Here is a 23,606-nt window from a genome sequence, read left to right on the forward strand (position 1 = left end):
AGAAATAAGCAGTGCATGCTCCAGACTACTCCTAATAGCGCAAGACAGGTGGTTACTCAGTAACAATTTGGTTCAGAATTCGTAATGAAGTGAAGGAGACTAATAGACCATACTGCCTTATTACCAGCCTAAAATGTTAGTGTATTACTTCTAGAGTGTAAAAATTACTGCTGATCCAGGTATTTAGTGTTCAGAAGGAGTCAGGGCTCAGCAATGGTGTAGAGGGATGGCAGCCAGTGGAGTGCCACAGCCGGATGCTGCCCCTCGGCCACAGCACCCTTGTCACGAACACAAGTGACCTCCATAGGCACATCAATAAAACAGCCAGGACCTGTCAATAGTTATCATAAGCACAGACCATCAGCAGTAAGAGACCATGTGGTTAGTATTTTCATGTTTTCCATTTAAAATTATGAGTCTACCAAAGATTCTGGGCATTTCCAGTCATTTTTGCATGTTTTCATTCATTATTTGCACTTCAGTGACATGAAAGCGGAGTCTGAAAGTGCTAGCCCCATACAAACACGAACACAGAGGGCAGTGCCAACATCAAGATTTTAAGAATAAAATAATCGAGAAACATCAGAAACTGCAGAAGCAAGAGGTTTTAGCTTTCTTTGACAGAACCTGAAGCATAGAAAGACCTACTTAAACCATAAAAGAGGACTGGAGCTCAGTGTACTCAGTATCCTACATTTTTTTAATTTCCATTTTTTTTTCCATTAGTCTGATTTTCTACTACTGTTTGATCTCCAAGGGTTATAAAGGCTTCCTCATGAGGATGATTTCACCTTAATTATTACCTCTGCATAGCAACAAAAGCTAAACAGCAATATTTATAAAAGGTCAGCAATCTCAAAAAGGAAGGAAGGGAAGAATACATAATGTAAATATGTTGAAAATATGTATTACAACTTCTATATTTTTTTTCTTTGAAAGAAGTAATATTTTTCTTGACATGTCAGGACAGGTTTTTAAGGACTCAGTTGTGTAAAATTTCTAGAAAGCTTACCATTAAATAACAATAAAATACACTGAAATCCAGGCAAATAGAAAATAAACCTAGCTGAAGTTGTCAGTCAGACACAAACACTTAGTTCACAAGTGAATTTTCAGAGTACTAAAAACACTCTACTTGCAGATTTCACTGATTCTTTTTGTTTTGCATAGTTGAATAGGAGAGAAGACAAAGTGCTCAATTAAAAAAAAAAAAATTTCTCTTCCCCCAAAGTAAGATCAGAGTGTATTTTTAGGGCTGACAGTTTCATTCCCTGACTTCCATATTTGTTTTTTCAATCTGAAAAGGCTTTATATTTTGTTCACTTGAAGTGTGGCTAATGTTGATTATAATGCTGTATGGTCCATAGGTATTTGAACTCCTACCTGTTGTGAAAATAAAGCCTTAAGTACATGTTTGCACTTTTAAATATAGCTGGTTGCAAAGTTCAGAACCTGCATTGCTGAATGGAAAAACTAATGCATTTCAAACCCAAAGTCATCTTCATGGAGATTCATTTTTAATATATTGTTTCAAAATACTGTGTATGGATCTATGTGTTTCGTTTATGAAATCGGAATGTGCATTTATGATAGCCTGAAGAGTATCTTGCATCCACTCTCTCAAGTGCTATGTACATAGTCATCAGTCCTGTGCAGTTCATTTGATCATGATACTGACACATACTGAGATTTTAGCTACCGCTCTAGGAAAAAAGATCCCTTTCCACCACTAGAAGCCAAACCCTCACTTTTCCGTGTGCATTAATTAATTTAATTTACAAATGGATAGCTCCAAAATTCCACATTTGCTTTTCTGCAGAGAAAGGAAATATATCTGGTTTTGTCTTAGTTCCTTCTTTATCCTATCTATCAAAGTTATCTACCCTGGTCGAAGAGGAGGAATTTACATTATTAGGCAAGTTTGTGAATCTCAGACTTTCTTCTGCTGTTGTCTAGTAAAGAATGCTGAGAAGGTGTTTGAGTCATACGTGCCCTGGGTTTTGGGAAACACTTTGGTGCTCTTATGAAACTGTTGAAGGGGAACCTTGTGATGAGAAATTCCTGGATGCTTACTCATGCTGCTTCTGATATTTTGCTGATAGGCCTGACCACCCTTTCAGTGGAGAAATTTTTCCTAATATCCAATCGAAACCTCCCCTGGTGTAACTTGAGGCCATTTCCTGTTATTGTATTGCTTGTTATCTGGGAGAAGAGACTGACACCCATCTTGCTACAAACCTCCTGTCAGGTAGTTGTAGAGAGTGATGAGGTCCCCTCAGGCCTCCTTTTCTCCAGGTTAAAGAACTCCTGTTCCCTCAGCCACTTCTCATCAAACTTCTGCTCCAGGTCCTTTACCAGCTTTGTTGCCCTTCTCGGGACACACTCCAGCATCTCAATGTCTTTTTTTTTAGTGAGGGGCCCAAAACTGAACACAGGATTCCAGGTTCAGCATTACCAGCACCGAGTACAGGTGGACAATCCCTTACCTAGTCCTACTGGCCACACTATTCCTGATACAGGCCAGGATGCCGTTGGCCTTCTTGACCACCTGGGCACACTGCTGGCTCATGTTCAGCTGGCTGTTGATCAGTCCCTCACCAAGGTCCTTTTCCAGTCACTCTTCTCCAGCCTGTAGCACTGCATGGGTTTATTGTGACCCAAGTGCAGGACCCGGCACTTTGCATGTTGAATCTCATATCATTGGCCTTAGCCCATTGATCCAGCCTGTCCAGATGCCTTTGCAGAGCCTTCCTACAATAGATCAACACTCCTGCCCATCTTGGTGTGTATCCTGCACTGTGTTTGTAGTCCACAAGAGTGAAAGAAGTATAGTGTATTGTTTATACAAGACCCTGATAATAAAAAATGCTGATAACCATTATAATTCCTTCCAAAAGTTACATTTAAATGTGTGGAAAATGAATGTTCATTTTTGTCCCTATAGCTAAAATAAAATATTGATAACGACAAATTTATTGTACAATTGAAACAATTTCAATGCCCCTGTTTAAATATCTCTGATCTCTCTAACCAGTGGCTTCTGAAAGGCTGCGTGTGTTGAGTTTAATACAAATTAGATATATAACTGGAAAAGGCTTATGTTTATGAATCAGGATTTAATTAAAACAGAAGGAAATCACCTTAGTCTCTAAGCATCCTTTATTTTCTGTGCTACACAATATCTACCATAAAAAATTATAGAAATTGCTTAAAGCTTAACACAGCTATCCCTGACAAAATTAAAGCAAGGTCAGAAGATGGTCCAGCAATCTGAATTATATTTTCAGTAGACTGAAATTTGCTATTTAGCACTATTTAAATATAAACTGTTAAGAATATAGTAGGAGGAAATCCAAGTAGGTAATTTCAGTATTCTCTGAAGGACTTACTTAAATAAGATCTGGATGAAAAATTGGCACAACGTAGTCACAAGAAGTTTGGTTTAGCATACTATATATGTAAAAAGAAACACTTTAATAAGAGGTAATTGAAGAAAAATTCTTCTATATCTGTCATCTGTAGCAAAGTGAAAAACATGAAATCAGTGAGTTTAATTGCCTGGGACAGATTTGTTTCAATGTTGGGAAATCACAGAAACAAATTCAGTGGTTTAAAGTAGGACAAGCTTTTCAAAAGCTTAAAATAATTGTTTTCTCTTAAGCCTTATATTTTTTAAGTGATCCAGGTTCTTACTGGTTTTGGAGAACGGTCCAACACTATATATGTGTGTTTAGAGCCTCTGTTAACAACAAAACAGTATATTCGTCTTGTTCTAAACCAATTTAATGATAAATTAAATAAATTCAAAGCGGAAAAATTGAGATAATTAAACAAAAAAGAGTCTGTTTTAAATATTAAAAGAATCCTACAGAGACATTTGGCCTGAAATATGTATTAATTAAATACCCTTATATCTCTACATACTGTAATTTATTCAGTGAAAAGCAAAATTATATCAAGATGCTTGCAGTAATGACATTTAAATCCATTACTGGCAAATAGTTTCAAATACAATTTAAATAGCAAAAATAGTAAAGAAAACAACAATAGAGAAATTGATTATGTAACTATTTTAAAAATTAGAAGAGGATTTTATTTTGCCTACAAAGAGGCCATATACTTTTGAGAGCATATATATTTTTTTTTCTATATATTGTACTGTGTACAGTGCTCTGTACTGTATCACACTGGGAGAAGGGAAGTATGCATGCAAAAGACAACTGGAACAGTTTTCCTCACTGTGTCTCAGAAGTGGGAGGACCGGGTTAGTGCATATTACAGAAATGCTTTTTACTTCATACTTGAGTTATTTCTGGAATTTCTTAAGTCCTTTGATAGTGTATATTTAGTTTTAATTTAGCCCTAATAATGGGATTCTCTAGTCTGTTTTCCCTCCAGTCAGGAAAAAATAAATGCATGGTGTTAATCCCACCTACTTCAGACATAGGTGACCCACTGGTGATGTTCCTCTCCCAGTGTTTATAGAAGGAATCAGATAACCACTTTAATCTAAGCACTCAACACTTTGCTTTTCAGTTATGCTGCAGTGTGCCAGCCGGATAAAATCAAAATTTTCCATTTAGTTATTGTAATTCTGCCCCAAGTCGCTGGGTGATACATGACGCCAAAGGCTGAAACTATATTTTTTCTGTATGTAGACCATGCTTTGTGCTGGGGTCAGATATGTAGTGGTCCTTTTTTACAGAACAACAGCATTGGGAACAAGGTCTTGGGGACCAAGATTTCAAGCAAAGGAAATTGCTTTGGGTAGAAAAGTACCCAGAATGCTATTTTTGTACTTTACAGTCTATTATACAATTGATAGTAACAACAGCTTCTCCCCAAGAGTGTCAGAACACTTACCGGAAAAGCCTGGTGGTAAGGGGATTATTTTGTCTGGTCCCTCACTGGTCAGTATTCTCTCATTCACCCCAAACCTAATCACCACCAGCAGCAATCATCTCAGAGTTCCAAATCATGAATACACTTGAGTTTTCAACTACAAAATCATTCTTCCTATCTAAAGTTGTCATTTTTTCTTCCAAAGTTGTCAGTGCTATTTATGGACCAAATATCACCATTATTCATAAGAGAGAAAGGAATGCATTTAGTTCCTTTCCACCAACCTCCAGGGATTTCCACTTAATATTTGAACAGGGAAATATTTTCTCACACATTTTTATCTATTATCTGAACAAAGATACCTGACAAGTTTCTTAGTGTTTTGTAGGTTATATGCTGATTTCTTATTGGTTTTGAGGTATTTTGATGAAGAAAATCAGAAATTATTGCAGGTTTGTTCTTACACATGCAAAGTAGCATGTAGCTACTTGCAAAGTAGCAGTCATCTTTCTTTTAGCACGTGGCCACAAAAAAGCCCAGAACACTGAAACATAGGGCAGAAAGCAGCCAAAATATCACTTGTCTCTGAGCAAAACCATAAGGGGTTGAATGATGGTGCTTTGTGGGGAAGTTTTGCAGTGAGACAGTTTACTGCTCTGCAGAAATATAATAATAGCTCATTGATGCTCAAGATTTGTGTACAGCAGTAAAGAGACAAGACCAAAGTTCTATAAATATAAGAGATTTTTGAATGACATGAGACTGCACAGACCAAGTGCACAATTAAAAATGTATCTGATGTAGGCAACTTAATAAAAAAAAGTCTAATAAGTTGGTAGTTCCTTTTCATTGCTGTTTTAGAATCCCAGAATCATAGAAAGATTTGGGTTGGAAGACACCTTAAGGATTATCTAGTTCCAACTCCCCTGCCACAGGCAGGAACACCTTCCAATAGACCAGCTTTCTCAGAACTTTATCCAACCCGTCCTTGAACACCTTGTGTTGTGGATGGCAAGTCCACAATTTCTAGGGGCAACCTGTTCATAAAGTGATGATGCACTGGATCTTCATAAGAAGTCAAGAACTTCTTAATATCTAATCTAAACCTACCCTACTTCAGATTAAGGTCATCCCCCTTGTCCTATCACTAAATAGAGAATTATATTAAGTATTCATAGTAAAGTTAATTACCTGAAGCCTGAAACTGTAATGAGGTAAAAAATGGCACTCAAACAAGTTTCAGCAGCAGAGGTACACAGTCATTTAGGATTTCGTATATTTAGAAATGGATTCTGATCTCACACCTTTCAAATAATTTTAAATTAGTTAATTTGCAGTATACTCACAGTAAAAATATAGAGTAATACTTTTCCTGCTTCCTTCTGTGTCTCATGAGAGACTTTGTGCTGTGAATAAATCCATTGCATCTTCATGTATATCTTGTGTGTTCTAGTTTATTTTTATTTAGTCTAATAAACCTATTGGCATATTTTGCCATTTTTGTTAGTTTTTCCTTTCCTTTTTGGTTATCCTTCAAAGTTTTGTAGTTTTTTTCAACCACAATGTGAATCTTTCATTTCTTTAAATTTTAAATCTTAGTGTTCTACTGTGGTTAGTAATCAGACTGTTTCCCTTGCTAAATAGATGGAATTTATGCTATTGCTTACTGATTTATAGTCTGATGTTGTCTATATCATTATGAAATTATTATCTTATTACATTTTCCTTTTAACCAACATGGCTGATGCGTATGGTTCCATCTGTTACTTCTTCCAATCAGTTCTGGCTTATGTATTCATATTCTGTTTTATGATGTATCAAATATTTGAAATGAATATTCTCTGAATACCTGGATTCAGACTATTAAGTGTTTAGGCATGATATGTAGATTTGGCCATTTCTAGAAATGGAGACCACTTCAAATTTTGAGTCTGAATTGTTGAATCCTAACTTCCTAAGAAACATATTTCAGCACTGTCTATAGATAATGGACACAAATTCTGCTAAGATTTTGGAGGGAATTTATGTAGGTAATATAGTGAGGATACTCACCAAAATTGGGCTTTAGGAGTGTTGAAATTATTCCAGAGTTGAGACAAAAAGGCTGAAGTTGCATAATTATGTTCAGAATTATTACAACAGAGTAGGACTTTAGAAATTGTGCCATTTGTCTCAAAGTACCTTTGACATCTGAAAGCCAGAATCTAAATCATTGGAAATTCTTTAAAGTTTCAATGTTGCTTCTCAGTCAGAAAACTAACTAAAAAGTGATAAGAATGTTGAAGATCAACATGCCTGTGAGATGAGAATAAGCTAAAGGAACTCTTCAGGGTAGAGGGTATTTTCATGGGCTTAAGCTACAAAAGTTAGAAAGGTCCAACTAGAAAAGTAATATTCTATATTTTGTTCTTAAACTGACAAAAATTGCTTCATTTTTCTCAATAATAAAAAATAAGAACTTTTCGGTTCTGCTGACTGAGTTTGGCAAAAAAACAGGGAGACAAATTTAGACTTGTGACAGAAAGCTATCTTTAGACTTAACTACGGGAAGACTTGAAATTTTACATTCTTGTTTAGAGTCTCATTGAAAGGTGTTGCTGTGGTCCATGTCAAGTGTGCTAAATAGAAAAATAATGTCTCTGATTTTGGAAAAGGAATCTAATCATTTGAGGTCCACAATTAGCAATTTTTTCCTGATAAGGAAAAAATACATGATATATTTGATCGTAGTCTAGAAGGTACAATTTGGACTTGAATATTCAGGTTGATTTCCACTTTTGGGTACAACAATGCTAAATAGATTAACGTATTTATCCAAATTTATTTTCTATTAATCTGTCTTGGGAGTTGGGGTTCTTTTGGTTTGTATTCAGTAGCTATGATACCATCCTTAAGAATATTACCTTTTACTTTTTAAAAAGGAATTTAGCATGCAAACCATTAAGCATTTAACCTTAGAGGGTTAGATAGTATGTACATACTTGGAAAGCTATCTGTGGACATGTTTTGTAGTAGATGTTTGAAGCTGAAAATCATAAACATAAAAGCATCAATAGAACAAAAATGCATTTCTTAAAAATAATATTACTGAATTTTATCTATGTTGAACAGTCATTTTCTTAGCTAGATCTCTGATATTATCGTCTGCTGTTGTTAGAATCATTAAAATTGCAGAAGATTCAGGGTCTACCTAGGAAAAAATTTAGAGTCATCTATGTCTTCACCTTCACTTTTGTCTTCATCATTACCCCTTGCGCTATGCTTTGGCTACCTGTTTAGAAAGTTACAGAAATGCTTCATTGATTAAATTAGCACAATTGCAAATGATTTGCACATTATTGAAAGTAAAGTAAGAAATAAGTAAGTAATAAAAAGAAACAGGATAGCAATTAAAAACCTTTTGCTTGACCAAAGTGAAAAGCAAAAATTCATGTTTATTTGTAAGACACTGGAGAGTTTCCATGCTCCCTTAGGAACATTAATTCTGCCTAAATATATTCTTTAAATCAAGAATAGAACAAGTATGAAAACAAGTTAGCTGTGTGCTTCTTCACAATTTTGATCTGTTATATGATGACTACCCTAGAGCTGAAAATTTTAAGATGTGCCAGACTTCAAACTCTGTGTTGTTCCTGTATATATTTACTGTGCATTTATTACAGTGATAAAATCTTTGAATTAGTAAGGTTTAACAAGGATGGATTTTTGGAAAAGAGATTGTTCCCTAACATTAGAAAATCAAGAAAATCCCTCCAAATAATGGTACATGATATTGTATTCTTTTATTTGCCTTTTGCCTTGAAGGAACAATTGATTTTTTAAAAATTCATTTATTTATTTACTTGGAAAGTGGTGGTCTCATGGTATCTAAAGACCAGTAGAGGCTAAGAAAAATTGAACTATTTTGGAATACGTTTAAACAACATTCTTACTGAGCTAAAGAGGTGTAAGGATTTGCATTAGATGTAGATGATAGATGTAGATGATAATTCAAAATAGAGGCATAGTGATGTCTTCACTTTAATGGATCAACAAAAGATTATCATATGAAAAACCCAGATCTATTTTTGTCTGCCAGTTAACATATCCTGTGATTTTACATTTTTTTTTCAAATTATCCATAATTGCATTACATAAATCAGAATTTTATAACACATATGTTGAAGTATCTCATTTAATCCACCTGAAAGTTTCTTTTGCCACTAACTGATGGCTAATTTTGTTTGGTGGGAACCATGATTGCAGTAGGTTTGATTTGAGAACTATTTGAACCCCAAAGAAAAAGAACTGAGTGAAGCTATTCAGAAAAATACCCACAATTATTAAATTACCAATTAATGTGTACAAAGTGAGACTATGCTAATCATACAGAGCTTTTTCTGTTATTTAGGACAGATGTAATTCTCTTACTTAAACAAAATGTTTTAAAGCTCAGCGTATTTGTACAACCCAAAGACGCAGATAGTCTCAGACAGTTTTAATTCCCACTCTTACAGTTTCCTATAATTGCCTTGGATGAAATGTTACCCTCAAGTCTTGGTCTTGGTACTGAAGTCAGTGGGAGTCACATGACTTCTACAGGGGCTGTAACTTGGAATTTAGTGAGCAGTGAATCAGCCTGACTCATATTACAGCAGTTTTCAACATTTATATTAAGGAAAAGTTGTTTGAAATGGTGTGTCCCTGATATCTCAAATATTGGTCAGAGAGATTCAAATGATCTTTACAATCAGCATTTAAACATAACCATTAAATGGGATTTTTAGTAGCACTACCAATAAATAACTAATATTTTAAAAATGACAAAAACCTGCTTGAATATGTGCTAAAACAGTCAATGAATACCATAGTAGAGGGTGTTAATGTACATGTTTTTCTTAAAAAAAACCATGTCAAATGTATGTTGCTGTTACTAACAGATGGGAAGCTGATGGAAAACTAACACTTTGATTTACATCACTTGGTTTTAATTCATAGCCTTTTGGTACTGTTTTGCTACGATACCAGTCTGGCATCCATTGAATTCTATATAAAAGAATGAGTCTTCTTCTCGCAGTGTTAAAAAATCAATGACTAACTGCTGCTTCATCTTTCAAGCTTAAAAAAAAAACAAACAAGGATCCTAGTACAAAGGAAGGATAGAAGGCAAGACAGTGGTGACTATCGTGTCATTTATTGGTTCCTTTGTATCCTTAATGGCCTTTAGACATGGTTAATATGTTTGGTTTTTAAACCTCTTTGCATTTAATAGTTTTGCAAATGCCACAAATGGCCAACATAGCACTGAATTGTTAATAGATTTAACAAACCACCTGCTCAGTAGTTTTCTGGTTTCTCATGTATATTGACCACTTATTTTCTTTCTTTTGCAGATTGTAGCTTTGCGTGAACAAAATGCACACATTCAAAGGAAAATGGCAGCTGGTGAAGGATCTGCTGAATCAGAGCATATTGAAGGAATGGAGCCAGGGCAAAAGGTTCATGAAAAGGTATAAAATGTTAGTTTTTATTAAATCACACAATCAGTATGATAAATAATCAGGCACTAGATTTTAGTAATGTAACTCTTTTATGGGACATCCTTTTAGAGTGTTGTCTGCCTACTGAAAGCAGTATAAAAAAATTAACTTGTTTAAATGGAAAAGAAATGCTGATAGGCAGGTCCTTGCTCTTTGATAGGGTATTGAGTTAGACTCATAACAAACTTTTCTTGGCATTTTTTGCATAATGCTACAATTAAGGATACTATGTGCTGCCGAGTGATCCTTTGTATGTTACATACAGAAGAGTGTAGTGGCACATAAATGTGAAACTGTCCATAGGGAGATGACAGAGATCTACAAGTAATTTTCCTCTGTGTTGCCTACAGATACTTTTCAAATTCATGTCCATGCTCATATAGAGAGAAGTGAAGAGCATATAACTTACTTAGCACTATTGCAATAGGAAATAGGTATACAGAGTTCAGGCCACGTGTTTGCTTCTTAAGGCTGAAATAAAAAAAAATTAGAGACTGATTTAGAAACAAGATTTTCTTCTAAGCCTGAGTTTTCCAGATTGATAAAAACCAAGTTGAATATCTTTGTCTCTTGCTTCAGAATTCTTAAATTAAAATGAAAGCAAAACATAACATTTGGCAGACAACTGAAAAGAGTAGGGTTGCTGCTTGGATCTCTAATTTTGCATTTTTTTCTAATGCCATATGATGAACATTGGCAGACATCATACTTATAAAAAATAGCCCTCATCATTACTTATTTTATAGACAATCCAGTTTACAAGGGTTCACTTGCACTGCAAGCATTAATTTTAAAAGTTTTGTGGTTTATTTTATGTGTATATTTTTCTTTGAGTAATCTATGTGGTTGAGAAACATACAGTAAACAAATACTGTCCAGCCATTTCCCTGTTCCTTGCAAAATCTTACTCACAGACACATCTGTGAAATTTTGATAAGCAGTGAACACCCCACTCTCCTGCGCTTTTAAATACACTGCTTAACTGAAAATCTCTACTTTCTTTGCACTTTCTTTGCACTTTCTTTGCAAGCTATGTCTTCTGATTTGAGCCATTGGGTTCATTATTTGCAATTAGAACTAAGTAGAAATAAGACTATCCATCCTTTAAGAAATCTGCATATTTAAACATTATTGAGAGGAATGAAAGCCAAAGTAACACATTACTATCAATTTTTGTATTACATGTTTCCAGAATATTATGTCCAGAAAACTTCTATGCTTCCTAATAAATACATTTTAGGTTGGTCAGGGTAAGATGAATTAAAGGCTTGTGCTTACTACTTTTTACTCCTTATACTTTATACTCCTTATACTGGATAAGAAGTTAAGAGGAGACTGTATTGACGCCAGATCAACCAGTCCACTCTAATTCACATTCTCTGCACTAGTTGTTCTTTAACTTTCTACAATGACCTTGGTGCCCACCATCAATTCCTTCTTATTTTGTGGAATCTCAACTTTGCATGTTATTTCAGCTTAAGCTGAAAGTAGTGGTTTGCACCCTCCCATAATACAGGGGATCAATGTTCAGCTTCAGTCAGTATCAGTAGATTCTACATTTTAGGTTTTGCATTTTGTGACTTGGCAGAGGGTAGGGGGGGAAGATAATCTGACTGCATTTCTCAGCAGCAGAGAAATATTTTCTATTGCTTCAATGCTTACAATAGGTGCTAAGAAAAGTTATTATGTACTTCTTTTAGGTTGCTTCCTCTCAAGAGGATATAAAGAACAGTCCCAGAATTTTTCTATGTCATTCATTTTCTTTTTCTAAAAGAAATTGAAGAAAATGAGACCTTGCCTGAGAACTGAAAAGTTAATATCATGTCAATAATTAAAACAATATGACCAAAGTTACATTGATATTAGCAAAATTATGAAAAAATAATAGTGAAAATTGAGAATTAAAAAAGAACCCTCTGAAACTGGAAAAATAAAAAAAATGCTAAAATGAGAGACTATACATTTTATAGAATGCAGTTTATGTATATATATATATACATACATATTAAGTTCAAAAGGATACTGTTCTGTTATACCATAAAATGATTTCTATAAAACAATGGCTCATTACTCAGTATTTTTTTAAATGGGCAAGTAAAGCTAGTAAATCTTTAAGAAATAGAAATCTTATTAATGGTGACAGGGTGTAATCATAAATGGAGCCTCATTATCAAGTATAAATAAAACATCTCAAAAGAAAATAATGCTAAAATAGAAGTAATGACAAGTATTAACTATAAATATTTACTACTTCACAAACAAAAAAAGGAAAAATTTTAAAAAGACAAAAATAAGTGGCTTTTGATTATGATTTCACAAAATTCCAAATTTTGTAAGACATCTTCTGTAGGAAAGTATTAGCAGTTTCAACATGAAATTAGCCTGCTTTGAAACAAAACAACAAAATCTAACAAGAAGCTTCTAGCTTTTTTTGCCTGGAACAGATCGCAGATTGAACTGTGAATTGCTTTTGTTGGCAGGTGGATGCCAGCCTATTAAACAGATAAGGTAATGTATATTCTGTAGGGCTGAGCCTAACCAATATGATCTATGACAATAAAGGTTCCAAGGTATATTATTTAGGCAAGAGCAATTTAAAAGCTAACAAATATAGAAACTCGCAAAGAGGTCAACTTGCACAAAAAGAGCTTTAAAGGAGTTTGAAAAATTGTTTGAAAAAACACCTGACAAAGATCATCTGCTGTGGGAAAAAAAATGAAACCATATCTGTTGTCAGATATTCTCCTACCTAGATCCTTGACCACTTGCTGCCACACAGATCCTTCACCTAATCTGTAAGAACAAAAGCCTGATTTCCCCACAAGCAAAGGCCAGGAAAGGCAGATTTCCCAGTGAATAAAGTGCCCGATGAGAAATCCATTGGGAAGCAACTAGGGAAGCTGCAACAGTGGGACTGAACAGCATTGGAGATCAAGATAAGACCAATGTTAGATGCATGCAGGGATGTTAAAGGAGAGAAGCTAGGCAGTGGCACAAACAGTGAAGAGGAAGATTGCTTTTGTGCACACCTCAGTATTGATGGTTTCCTATCTGAAACAGACAGCAGAGAATGACAACAGATGAGCCCTTCCTGATGGTATTGAGTAGGGCCTATGAACAACCCCTGATGTACCTTTGGGGTAACTTGAATGCAGGGTGTTAGTAAAGTATTAGCAAAGTTCATCTACTGCCTCAAATTATTGCACTGGTGATAGTACAGGAAGTTATTATCCTAAGCAAATACAAAATGAGGATGAAGCTTTCGGAAAAGAAGGGTTGGTGTTATCAGCATTTGATGATAAACTTCACAGCTTATCAAAAAAGATACATCCCGGAGATTAAAGTGTGGTTGTGCAGGTGATGTTGTCAAGAGATCTCAGCTCTGGAATAAGGTTTCAGGAGCTCATGTGAAAGGACAGACTATGTCTCATGTAAAAGCAAGAATGTCTTTGACAGCGAATTTTTGCTTAGTGAGAAATAATAAAAAAAGGAAGCCCATTTTACCACAATCCCTAGATTGGAAGTATATGAATTTTCATAAAATTTCATAAACTTAGGTGGATAATGGGGCAATGTAGAAAAAGACTTTTATCATCTGAGCAGAAAAACTTTCTTGCCATTCAGATAAAGTTCTACTATAATCACAAAGTGGAAGAAATGGATTAAATTTCTTATGATAAATAAGCAGAAACATTCAGAAGGTAAGACCTACACTATCACCTAGGATGATGTAATTGTCAGGGACAGAGATAGGGAACAAACTTCATCCCTTGATATGGAAAGAGCTATCTTGTAAAACCGCATATTTTTAAAAAGAATTGATACAGGTATGGGAATGCTTTCCATGAGGAAACATGGCACCTACACAGTACGGGAAACAGGCTTGTAATAATAATTCTACTGGGGATTAATCTGAATGGTAAAAATATAATAGATCAACAGTATAAAGGCAAATGCCATGGTGAGATAGGTAAACAAGATTAGAATCCTGGACCTTCCTCAGCACTGAAAGGTTTCAGCTGAAGTCTTGTTTCTAGCTTTGGGCCCCACTCTTGAAGAGAGATATTGAGGGTGCAATCAGAAATCTGGAGAATATAACCGGTTAGAAGAATGTTCAAAATGCAGGCTGAAAGCCTAGAGAACCTAATGGACACAAAATTATTATCTTCAGATATATAAAACGTACCTTCAGGTATACAGAGAATCAGGCAGTCAATCTAGTGAAAGCAGTGAAACACTAGAACAAGTTGCTGAGAGCAGGAATGTTCAGAACTGGAAATTTTTATGAGAAAGTGGTGGGCTAGGTGGCCAGCTCTATGATTCTGTGTCACAGGTCAATTGGAACATCATTTTAAATTGTGCAATCACAAGCACTATCCTCTGATTGAGGCACCAAGGCTTAACCGTTATGTTAATTCTCAATAAAAGTCACAATATAATCAGCAACTGCTTCAGAACTCTGAGTGAATACAAAAGCAGTTCTATGAGATGATAAAGCAAGACATATATCATTCTCATGGAAAATTGTATGGTCAGATTTCAGGTATGAAGGCGAAGGGGAACCTTAAAACTGTGAAAAAGGACAAAAAATAGGCTAATGATAAAACCAATGAAATAAAGACAAATACTAAATATGAGAAACGGTAAGTTTGTAAAATAATCCAAGAATATGCAAAACTCCAGAATTATCTCTTATTGCCATGTATCAGTGTAATTTTTTGTATGAAATAATGATATTAATTGTTTAAATCTGTAAGAAAATTTTCAAAGTAAAGAGAAAATAGAGAAATTATGGCATACCAGTGATTCAGTTAAATAATTTTTTTTTCTCAGTTCCAAACTGTAGCATTTTGTAGACATCAAAACAACTAGGGATTATATACATGCAAGCTTCCCCCACCACCCCAAATTCTATTTTGTTATGTGTAGCGCTGTATTGGAAACATTTATTCCCGTCCTATGTGAAGGCACTTTAAATAGTCTTATTATTTATATTATAAATAAAATATACAGATCTAGAAAAAAAAGATTCTACATGAATAGTATAAAAACCATATGTATTTTTATGGATTTTCACTTAATGGATTTTCTCTTAATCACCCATTAATTTGTTTTTCAGACAAATGACTGTACAAAGGTTAATATTCTGGGTTAATATTTGTGAGGAAAAAAACCCTGTACATTCCAGAGACCAACACCAGATTATTCACCTATCTAACTCATAATCCACTATGCTCTTTCCTGCGTAATTTTTTCATTATAATTCCTTCTGGAGTTTGTCAAAAAGCAGTAAGAAAGTCCTTGTAATTGTATGAAGTAATGACTTACAGAGTCCAATGTCTCTACTTTTATTTGCCATTTTAAACTAGCAATCATTTTCATCTATATCCAAGGAACATGATCAGTTTGGAGAAAGGAAATAATTTTCTACAATGTTTGAAGAATAATTCTTATCAAAATATCCCAAATATAAGGGTTGCCTTACTAAAAACAGTAACCAGTATATTTAAAGACATGTTGGGATGCCTGAACTTTTGACTGAGTCTTATGCTCCATCTACCATATGTAACTGGAGCAAGAAATAGGAATGAGTGTCAGACTCTAATAGAAAGGATTGTGCTCTCATTTCCTGACATCAACTCTGCCCCTTTAAAGTGGTGCTTGCTGAACTCCCAGAAATAAGATACTGTGAATAAGTAGTTTGTATTCAAATAAATTCATTATTTGATACTGGTATTTATTTCATACTGGTATTTATTTCAACTTCCATAAGAACCATGGAAATTTAATTATTCAGTAGAACAGAGTATTTTCAGAAATGATCATATGCAAACTGGGAAGGACTGAAGTTGCTTTGGAAAACAGTGGATCGTCTGATGTTTATACACCTTAGATGTCCACCATTAAAGTATCTCTTTCAATTGTAATTATATCTTGTTTATTTTTGTCTCATATTGGAGAATATTCCTAAATTCTTTGCCATATATTTTAATTAAAACATACAACAAATCATTGCTACAATTCTTCTGCTATTAATGGAGTTTTATCAGAGACTAATTGGCCTGGGGAATGACTATTTTTATTCTCGGAGATGTCATGTATGCACAGGAATTTTCCTGCTTAACAAATCCACTTCAGCATGGATTTCAGTAACACTGAAGACATGAAAGCTAAGTATTTAAGTGCAGTGTAAATTGTGGTGTTTTTCCTTGGAAGCACAGTGTTTCTATTTTTAAACTTTATTGTTGAACTTTTTTAACTGAAACTTGTAAATACTAGTAAAATACAAAGACTGTTTGGTCCTATTTAATGCCTTTATTAATTTATTTTTAATAGTTCATATGTCCCTGTGAAACCTTTAACCTGCTAACAAGGGTACTCTTCTTTATTCCAAGATTCATAACTGTACCATTAAAACTCCTTAAGTAGTTTCGTGGGTTTACCTACTTTTTCTAACCAGTGTACCACACTGGTCCTGTCCATAGTAAGTGAAGCTTTGCCAGCACAGTTGTTCCTTTCCCTTCAGAATAAATACCAGAGTATTTCAGTCAGATAGAAAAAGACACATATACCAGGAGAGGTAAAAGAGTCTGTATTTGTGGTGCAACAAAGATCTTGTTCTCCTAAATAAATAATGTTACATTTTATGAGGAACTCAGAGCTGTATATAATTACTTTTTACAAGAACTAAACAGCTGGGTTTATTTTGCTTCATAATATACCTCAGGTGGTCACATTCAGCTGATTTAAGAATCACATTTTTATTTCTTTCTCATAACACTAACGTATTACAGTATTTAAATCAAGTGCTAATAGACTATGAATACTAATATCTGCGAAAACATTGGCAACAGTGATAGACATTGTATCCTGTAGGAGTAAAATGTGTTTTGCCAAGACAAACACAGTGGGCTAAAATGTTCAGAGTGCAAATCAAATACAATTAATAAAAGTAACAAGTGTCTTTCAGAGCAATCATCAGAATTGTTCCGTTTTTGGACTTCATTATTTTTGGATTTTCTCATCACTTTGTGTGATTAATAGGAAACTGTAGAAAACTTCCAGTTTCAGTTTTTACTTATTAGTTTTTATCACATACACTCCTTTGTTTTGAATGAATAAATTAAAAAATCTTTCAACTGGCAGCATAGTGGAATGCCAGAGAAAGGAGTGAAGGCAGGATATATGGATCCCTCAGAAGAACCATTTAAAAAGAGGAATTAGCAACGATTGAACACCAACCATCAAAGGAGTTGATGGTTAACTTAGAAAAAGTTTGCCGTAAGGATGTTTTCTTTGCCTGTTTTCTGACTGAAGTCAGAATGCAGGATGTATAAAAAGTAGTGGGAGTGATACATAAAAAATAGTGGGAGATCTGGTCCTTGCCCCAAAGTGTGCACATTCTGAATTGGAGAAATAATACATTTCAGACACAAAATACATTTGATAGGTGGATGGTGGGTTTGTTTCCAAACAGTGCAGATATCTTTCTGACTTACTAATCACCTCTTTCTGGATTAAGATTGATAAAGATAATTAAAGAAGCATGTGCTGAGAGGGATTTAATGAAGATTGAGGGCTTGTCACACCTGGGGAGGTGAGGAGTTTTCAGAGTGAAAGGAAGCATGGATAAATACTGCAGCTAGGATTAAAAGATTTCATGAATCTAAGGAGTAAGTCTAGGAGAGTATGCAGTATTTTCTTGGAAAGTATCTAGGCAAATATTTTGTAAGTACTGTCCTGCTTAATAGTTTAGTATGTCTGCATAAGTATGAATATTTACTGCTCAACCCTATAGCATAGGGAATTTATCATACTGAGAAGCTGCATTACTTATGCATTTTTTAAATGATAAATCAATAGACCTCTCTGGTTTTTAATTTTTCAAGAAGTCAGCTCTTTACCTGTTTCATATAAATTCATTTGTCTTTCAGTTATATAAGTTTCTTTTCCTATTTATTCAATAGAAACCTCTACATACTACTCCATATTAAACCTGTTAAAATATAGCTTTAAAAGGGGAATTTTGCAGGGGAATTTCACATTTCAAGCACTGTGCTAGCTAACAGTATTAGCTGACTGACCTTTGCTGGATGATTTACTGAAAGGAGTTGCCAGGATGGTCATTTCTAATGGTAGGATGGAGAGACTACAAAGAAAAAGGAGTTAGTCAAGGTAAATGAGGGCAGAGTTTGTGTGTATAGTTTGGTTTGGACAGATGACTAGCCTTTATAATACAGTTGCAGTAACTGATTTCTGTCTCCTGCATAAGAGCTCAGAAACTCTTCTGGTAGTGTAAAAGAGAGGCAGGCATTCTGGGAGAGACCAGCAACAAGAAAAAAAGAAAGCTCACCCATCAAGTAAAGGGTTTTTTCCCCCCTACCTCATTTTGCAAAATAACTAAAGTATGACAGGCATTGGAAAGATGAATAATAGCTGAAAGGTGATCAGGAAGCAGACAATCTAGATTTTTAAATTAGTAATTAAAGCAGGAGATGTTTGATGGCTCAGTAGAAGGATCAAGAAAGTGAGAATATTTGGAGAGAAAAGTGCTGAAGAAGTTAGCTATTTTTACATCAGTATTGGAGTAGGGAAGAAAAATTTCAGTTCAAAGAATATTGGCTTTGATAGTTGATTAGAAGTTGGACAAAAATTTGGAGTAACTGAAGAGGGAACCTGCAATAATTATGAGAATACTGCCTGACATGGACCAAAATGTGTGGAGCAACCTAGAGAAGTATCATAACCTTCAGAGAGGCAACCAACCACTTAGAAATTACTGTGACAGCTTAGGCGTAATGCTACTATTTCTGGCAAAGTTTTACACGTTCTGGTTTCTGTGCTGATTATACAGATGATGATTATACTGCTTTTGCTTGTTTAGTTGCCATTTGCAATTAGGCTATTGCATAGCAATGTATCTGTGCTAGTATCATTTTCTTTTAAATATTTTGCATGAGGTATTTGAATGGAATAGAGGTGGAAGAACTCTACACTGTAGTAAACAGCATCCTCTTGAAGTCCAGTCACTGTGAGTTATAGGGTCACAGGCTTATCAGCAGATATGAAGATATGTCATGTCTTGAGACAGGCTTCTACAGCAGTGATGTTCTGTCCTTTAGAAAAAATTCTGTCTTATTTTTGTAGCCTCTTCTAAATATTGTGATTTTTGGAAAACGATTTATTGCTCAACCTTAGCTTGTATCCGTTGCTCTATCTTTTTATGTATGCTTTAGATTGTTGCTTTCCTGTCCCACCTCATACTGGAAAAAAAAAAGAAAAAAACTCCCTAATTCAACATGTTATTGAGAGAACTTGCATAATCTCATGTTCTTTCTTTACATACATTTACAATATTTATATTGTCAAACGAACCCTCACATAGTTAGAATAGAACTTACTATATGAAGACTTTTGAAAACCCATTTTAATGTTAGATTTTAGGTTGTTTATCAATAAATATATATGTATAATGAAAAAAAGTGGTTTTTTACAAAAGTTTTCATGTTTTTAAAGATTACTTGATTCTGACATGACTCTAGTGTAACATATGTCAGAAGTCATCTGGGTATTTGCTGAAGGTAGCCAACCAAACAAAGACAGTTCCCTTAAACTTTAGGAGGAGAACCTGAGAGAAATTTGTTCAGGATGAACCACAATGACATTGTATTGACTTAAAAATGTGGTGAGGACTTCAGTTTTGACACTAAGGATTTATAGTGCAATGAACGTGCCAGTACTCCTTTAAAAAAGGATTGTGAGAGCATCTTAGCAAAGAGTAGAAAAGGGCACACAATTCTAGGGTTAAAAAAACCCCAAAACACAAAACCCCCAACCACACAACCCAGTGCTTACGCTATAAAAATACTAGCTTGTTCTAAGAATTCTAAAAGACCAGATTTGAAATTTTAAGATTACTTTCAATTATGTAAAGGGACCTTTTGTTTAGACAGAGCTTTTAATTTAGTCCTTCAGCAGAGAAATGCCTATGCACATGGGCACCATGTGAATCACCTGTGCTCTTACCACCAAAACTAAGGGGCACAGATGAGGAGTTCCATCAAGGTAATGAGTCCTGTCTCCACTGCAGATTGTTGAGGTAACCCCCTGAGATATTATTGTTTTCCTTCTCACCACTCTGATGTTAAATTCTAACACAATACAAAAATACACAAAATACTATAAGTCAATAGTATGTAGACCAAACATATTTGTCAGATGTTTTACAACTGGAGAGAAAATATCACTTGGAGATGCTTTTTACTGTTCTTGGAATTTGTCTTCTATTTTACACCATATGTTGTTGAATGCAAGGTTCTTTCTACAAAATAAAAAATTGAGAAGAACTTTGCTATCTAACCTGGGACAATTTTACCATTTCTTTTGATAACTCTTGTAGTCTGGTGTCCTTACTCTTTTTTTTCCTTTTTTTTTTTTTAACCCTAAGTGTATCTCCAATCAGTTTGCCTTCAGTATTATTGCTAGTGTTTAATTGAAAGGGCAACATGAATTGGATAAACAGAGGCTACAATATTCTGGGTTAGTCTTATTTCACACTTTCTCATCATGTTCCTTTTACCATTGTTCTTTGTTTACCCTGGTCTGCAGCTGGTTTTCCTTTTATTATCTCATGGCAGAGAGAATACAGCAGAGAAGCAGCAATATAGGGGGATTTATGGTTACGTGTAATGCTCCAGTTTGCTGTCCTTCTCCCTGCTGATACTCCTATATGAGCAGCAGATTGTCTTATTGCTATACTTTTTGAATCCTGAATGAAAGAAAGCAAGCAAGCTAGATACCAGGAATGTTGGTTTCCTTTTCATACTGTTCTGTATAGGGAGCATTTAGTTTCCTCCCGCATTTCCACAGACTTTAAGAAATTCAAAGATTTCTTTCCCCCCCCCAGACATTTCTTGTTTAATCCCTATTACCCCTTATGGCTCTCGGTCCTGCGGGATATTTTTCAAACTTTGACTTCCTCTGCAGTACAACATTGTAGTTGATACCATCACTGTCATCAGATTTACTTGACAATTATTCCATCCTTTCTGTTTCTCCTCCTATCTTGTTTCACTCTGTGTGAGTGTAAAGACTTCCTTTATGAAGTAAGAGTATCTCTGAAACTCTTAATATGGACTGTGATTTCTCAGTTATTTATCTGATGTGGTGATATATCGGGGGGAAAAAAAAAAAAAGAAAAGAAAAACAAAAACAAAAACAAAAACAAAACAAAAAAAAAAAAAAAAAAAAAAAAAAAAAAAAAAAAAAAAAAAAAAAAAAAAAAAAAAAAAAAAAAAAAAAAAAAAAAAAAAAAAACAAGCTTCCAAAAACCCATAACAGGCATCCTCTTACTGTTGCTCTTTCCATCATTCTTCCCAGGAGAGGAGGAATGCAAGTGCTACACTGCTCATATGCCTTTGTTTGGTCTGAACTAGTCCAAGCAAAGACATCTAAGGATGTACTGGGCCTTTCAAGCAGGTTTCTCATCTGGCTGAGAACCTGTGGAATGGGGCAGGAGTAAAGGCCAGAGACCGTTGCGGTGTGTGTGGCAGTAAGCACACATCACAGCTGAGTGTACCTGCCATGTCTGTACAAAGTGAAAAAGATGAAGTTGAGAATATATGATGATATTACTTCTGCAGCATTGAAATCTAAATAAGTAAATGTGATAGAAACAGATGGACTCTCTGCTAACTGGGTAAACTACTCAAAGCATTGAAATGTGAGCTATTTGCTACATTTCTTTTTTGCAGGAAAAGTAGCCATTGTTAGTAGACTCTTTTATGTGAAATAATTGAAATTAAGGAGTGTGTCCATATGTAGCTTTTCCATGACTACTTTTAATAGACAGCATCATGAAATTTGTTGAAGACTTTATCTGCATGACTAACTTGTAAGACGGATCTAGGGACCATGCACGATTTTTGTTTTTTGTACTGGAATATTTCAACCATTTCAAAAGTTTTCATTAACCTTCCTATCCTCCTTTAAATATTTTCTAATTGTTTAGGCTTATTTTCAGTACTTTCTTTTCCACCCATCCCAACTAATTTGACATTATTTCTTGCAAATATGGATTTTGGGTGGTGTAGGGATATGACAGTTAAAAATGTCTACTTTAAAATGTTTTTTTGAGCATTCTCTTCAGAAAAGTTTTCCCTTATTGCTTCAGGTAATAATTAACAGAGATCTCTTCAAAACTTAGATTTCATTATTTTAAACATTCAACTAATTATTTATTTATAGCGGATTGTCATTAATATACAGCATCAACATTGCAATTCATTAATTAATTGTAATGGATTGTAATTAACACCAACAACAAGAAAGCCTTTGAGTACAAGGAAATATTTCAACATAAAAATTCAACCACATAAAACAAATTCAGCTAGAGAAAGAATGAGAAAAAGAAATAAACAGTTAAAAGTTGACACATAGACATTATTCACACCAGTAATAGAGAAAATGCTGTAGTTCTGCCCCACCCCAGCTTATTCCCTAGGGAGGTATTCTCTGAAGCATGGGAGATTTCTACTCCTTCACTAATTCAGAAAATGCATTTGTATCAGCATCATGTACAGGATGTCTGTTGCTTCTACTGTCATAACATATTTTCTCATTCTTGTTTAAGCTATTTTTTAGGGGAGAGAGGGAAAATTATTACCATAGAATTTTGATAAAAACCCTTCTGAAAAACTGAGGAGTGCGAGAACAGTTATCCCTTGAATTAATGCTCAATAACTTTCTACCTGTGTCTCTTGAAGTGATTACTGTATGTGATGGACCCACATAATGAATATATTTAAAAATAGGAGCGAGACATAAAAATGATGAAAGGTCAGTTAAAAGGCCTAGGTAAACTTTTAAAGTATGCTTAAGAATTCTAAAAATATCAGATTTTAAGATGAGTCTTTAAAATTTTATTTGTATTTGTAAAGAAAACTTCTTTTATTCTGATCTTACTAAGCAAAAATGTTGACATTTTTAGTAAGTTGGAAAATTTAAAGATCAACCAACCAGCTTCATATATGATTATAGGAAAAATGTAAAAAAGTGAGCAATGATTAGAACTAAAGCAGTTTGTACAAAGAGCTCATCAAATAATTATGAGGGAAGTTTATGTGCATAGACCAAAATATATAAATGCATAATTGGCAATCACAATATTTGTTCAGTGGTGAGAGCAAATTCTAAATGCAGTATTATTTGTCTTTCCAGAAATCTCACATACTAAGTAAATAAGTA

The 23,606-nt window shown here is 34.5% G+C and overlaps 1 protein-coding gene across 13 annotated transcripts in view; it reads left to right on the forward strand.

Moving 5' to 3' along the window:
* The window catches only part of PPFIA2 (PTPRF interacting protein alpha 2), a 324,459-nt gene that overhangs the window by 231,153 nt on the left and 69,700 nt on the right, over window positions 1–23,606 (forward strand). For all 13 annotated transcript variants that reach the window (XM_039386745.1, XM_027747811.2, XM_039386744.1 and 10 more), the window contains one exon: window positions 10,215–10,331. In XM_039386745.1, the coding sequence (XP_039242679.1) occupies window positions 10,215–10,331 (117 nt within the window). The remainder of the gene's footprint in view (window positions 1–10,214; window positions 10,332–23,606) is intronic.

The sequence above is a fragment of the Pipra filicauda genome, unplaced genomic scaffold (assembly GCF_003945595.2).
Source record: "Pipra filicauda isolate LSUMZ 115617 unplaced genomic scaffold, ASM394559v2 scaffold4_size7858003_pilon, whole genome shotgun sequence".
Classification (NCBI taxonomy): Eukaryota; Metazoa; Chordata; class Aves; order Passeriformes; family Pipridae; genus Pipra; species Pipra filicauda.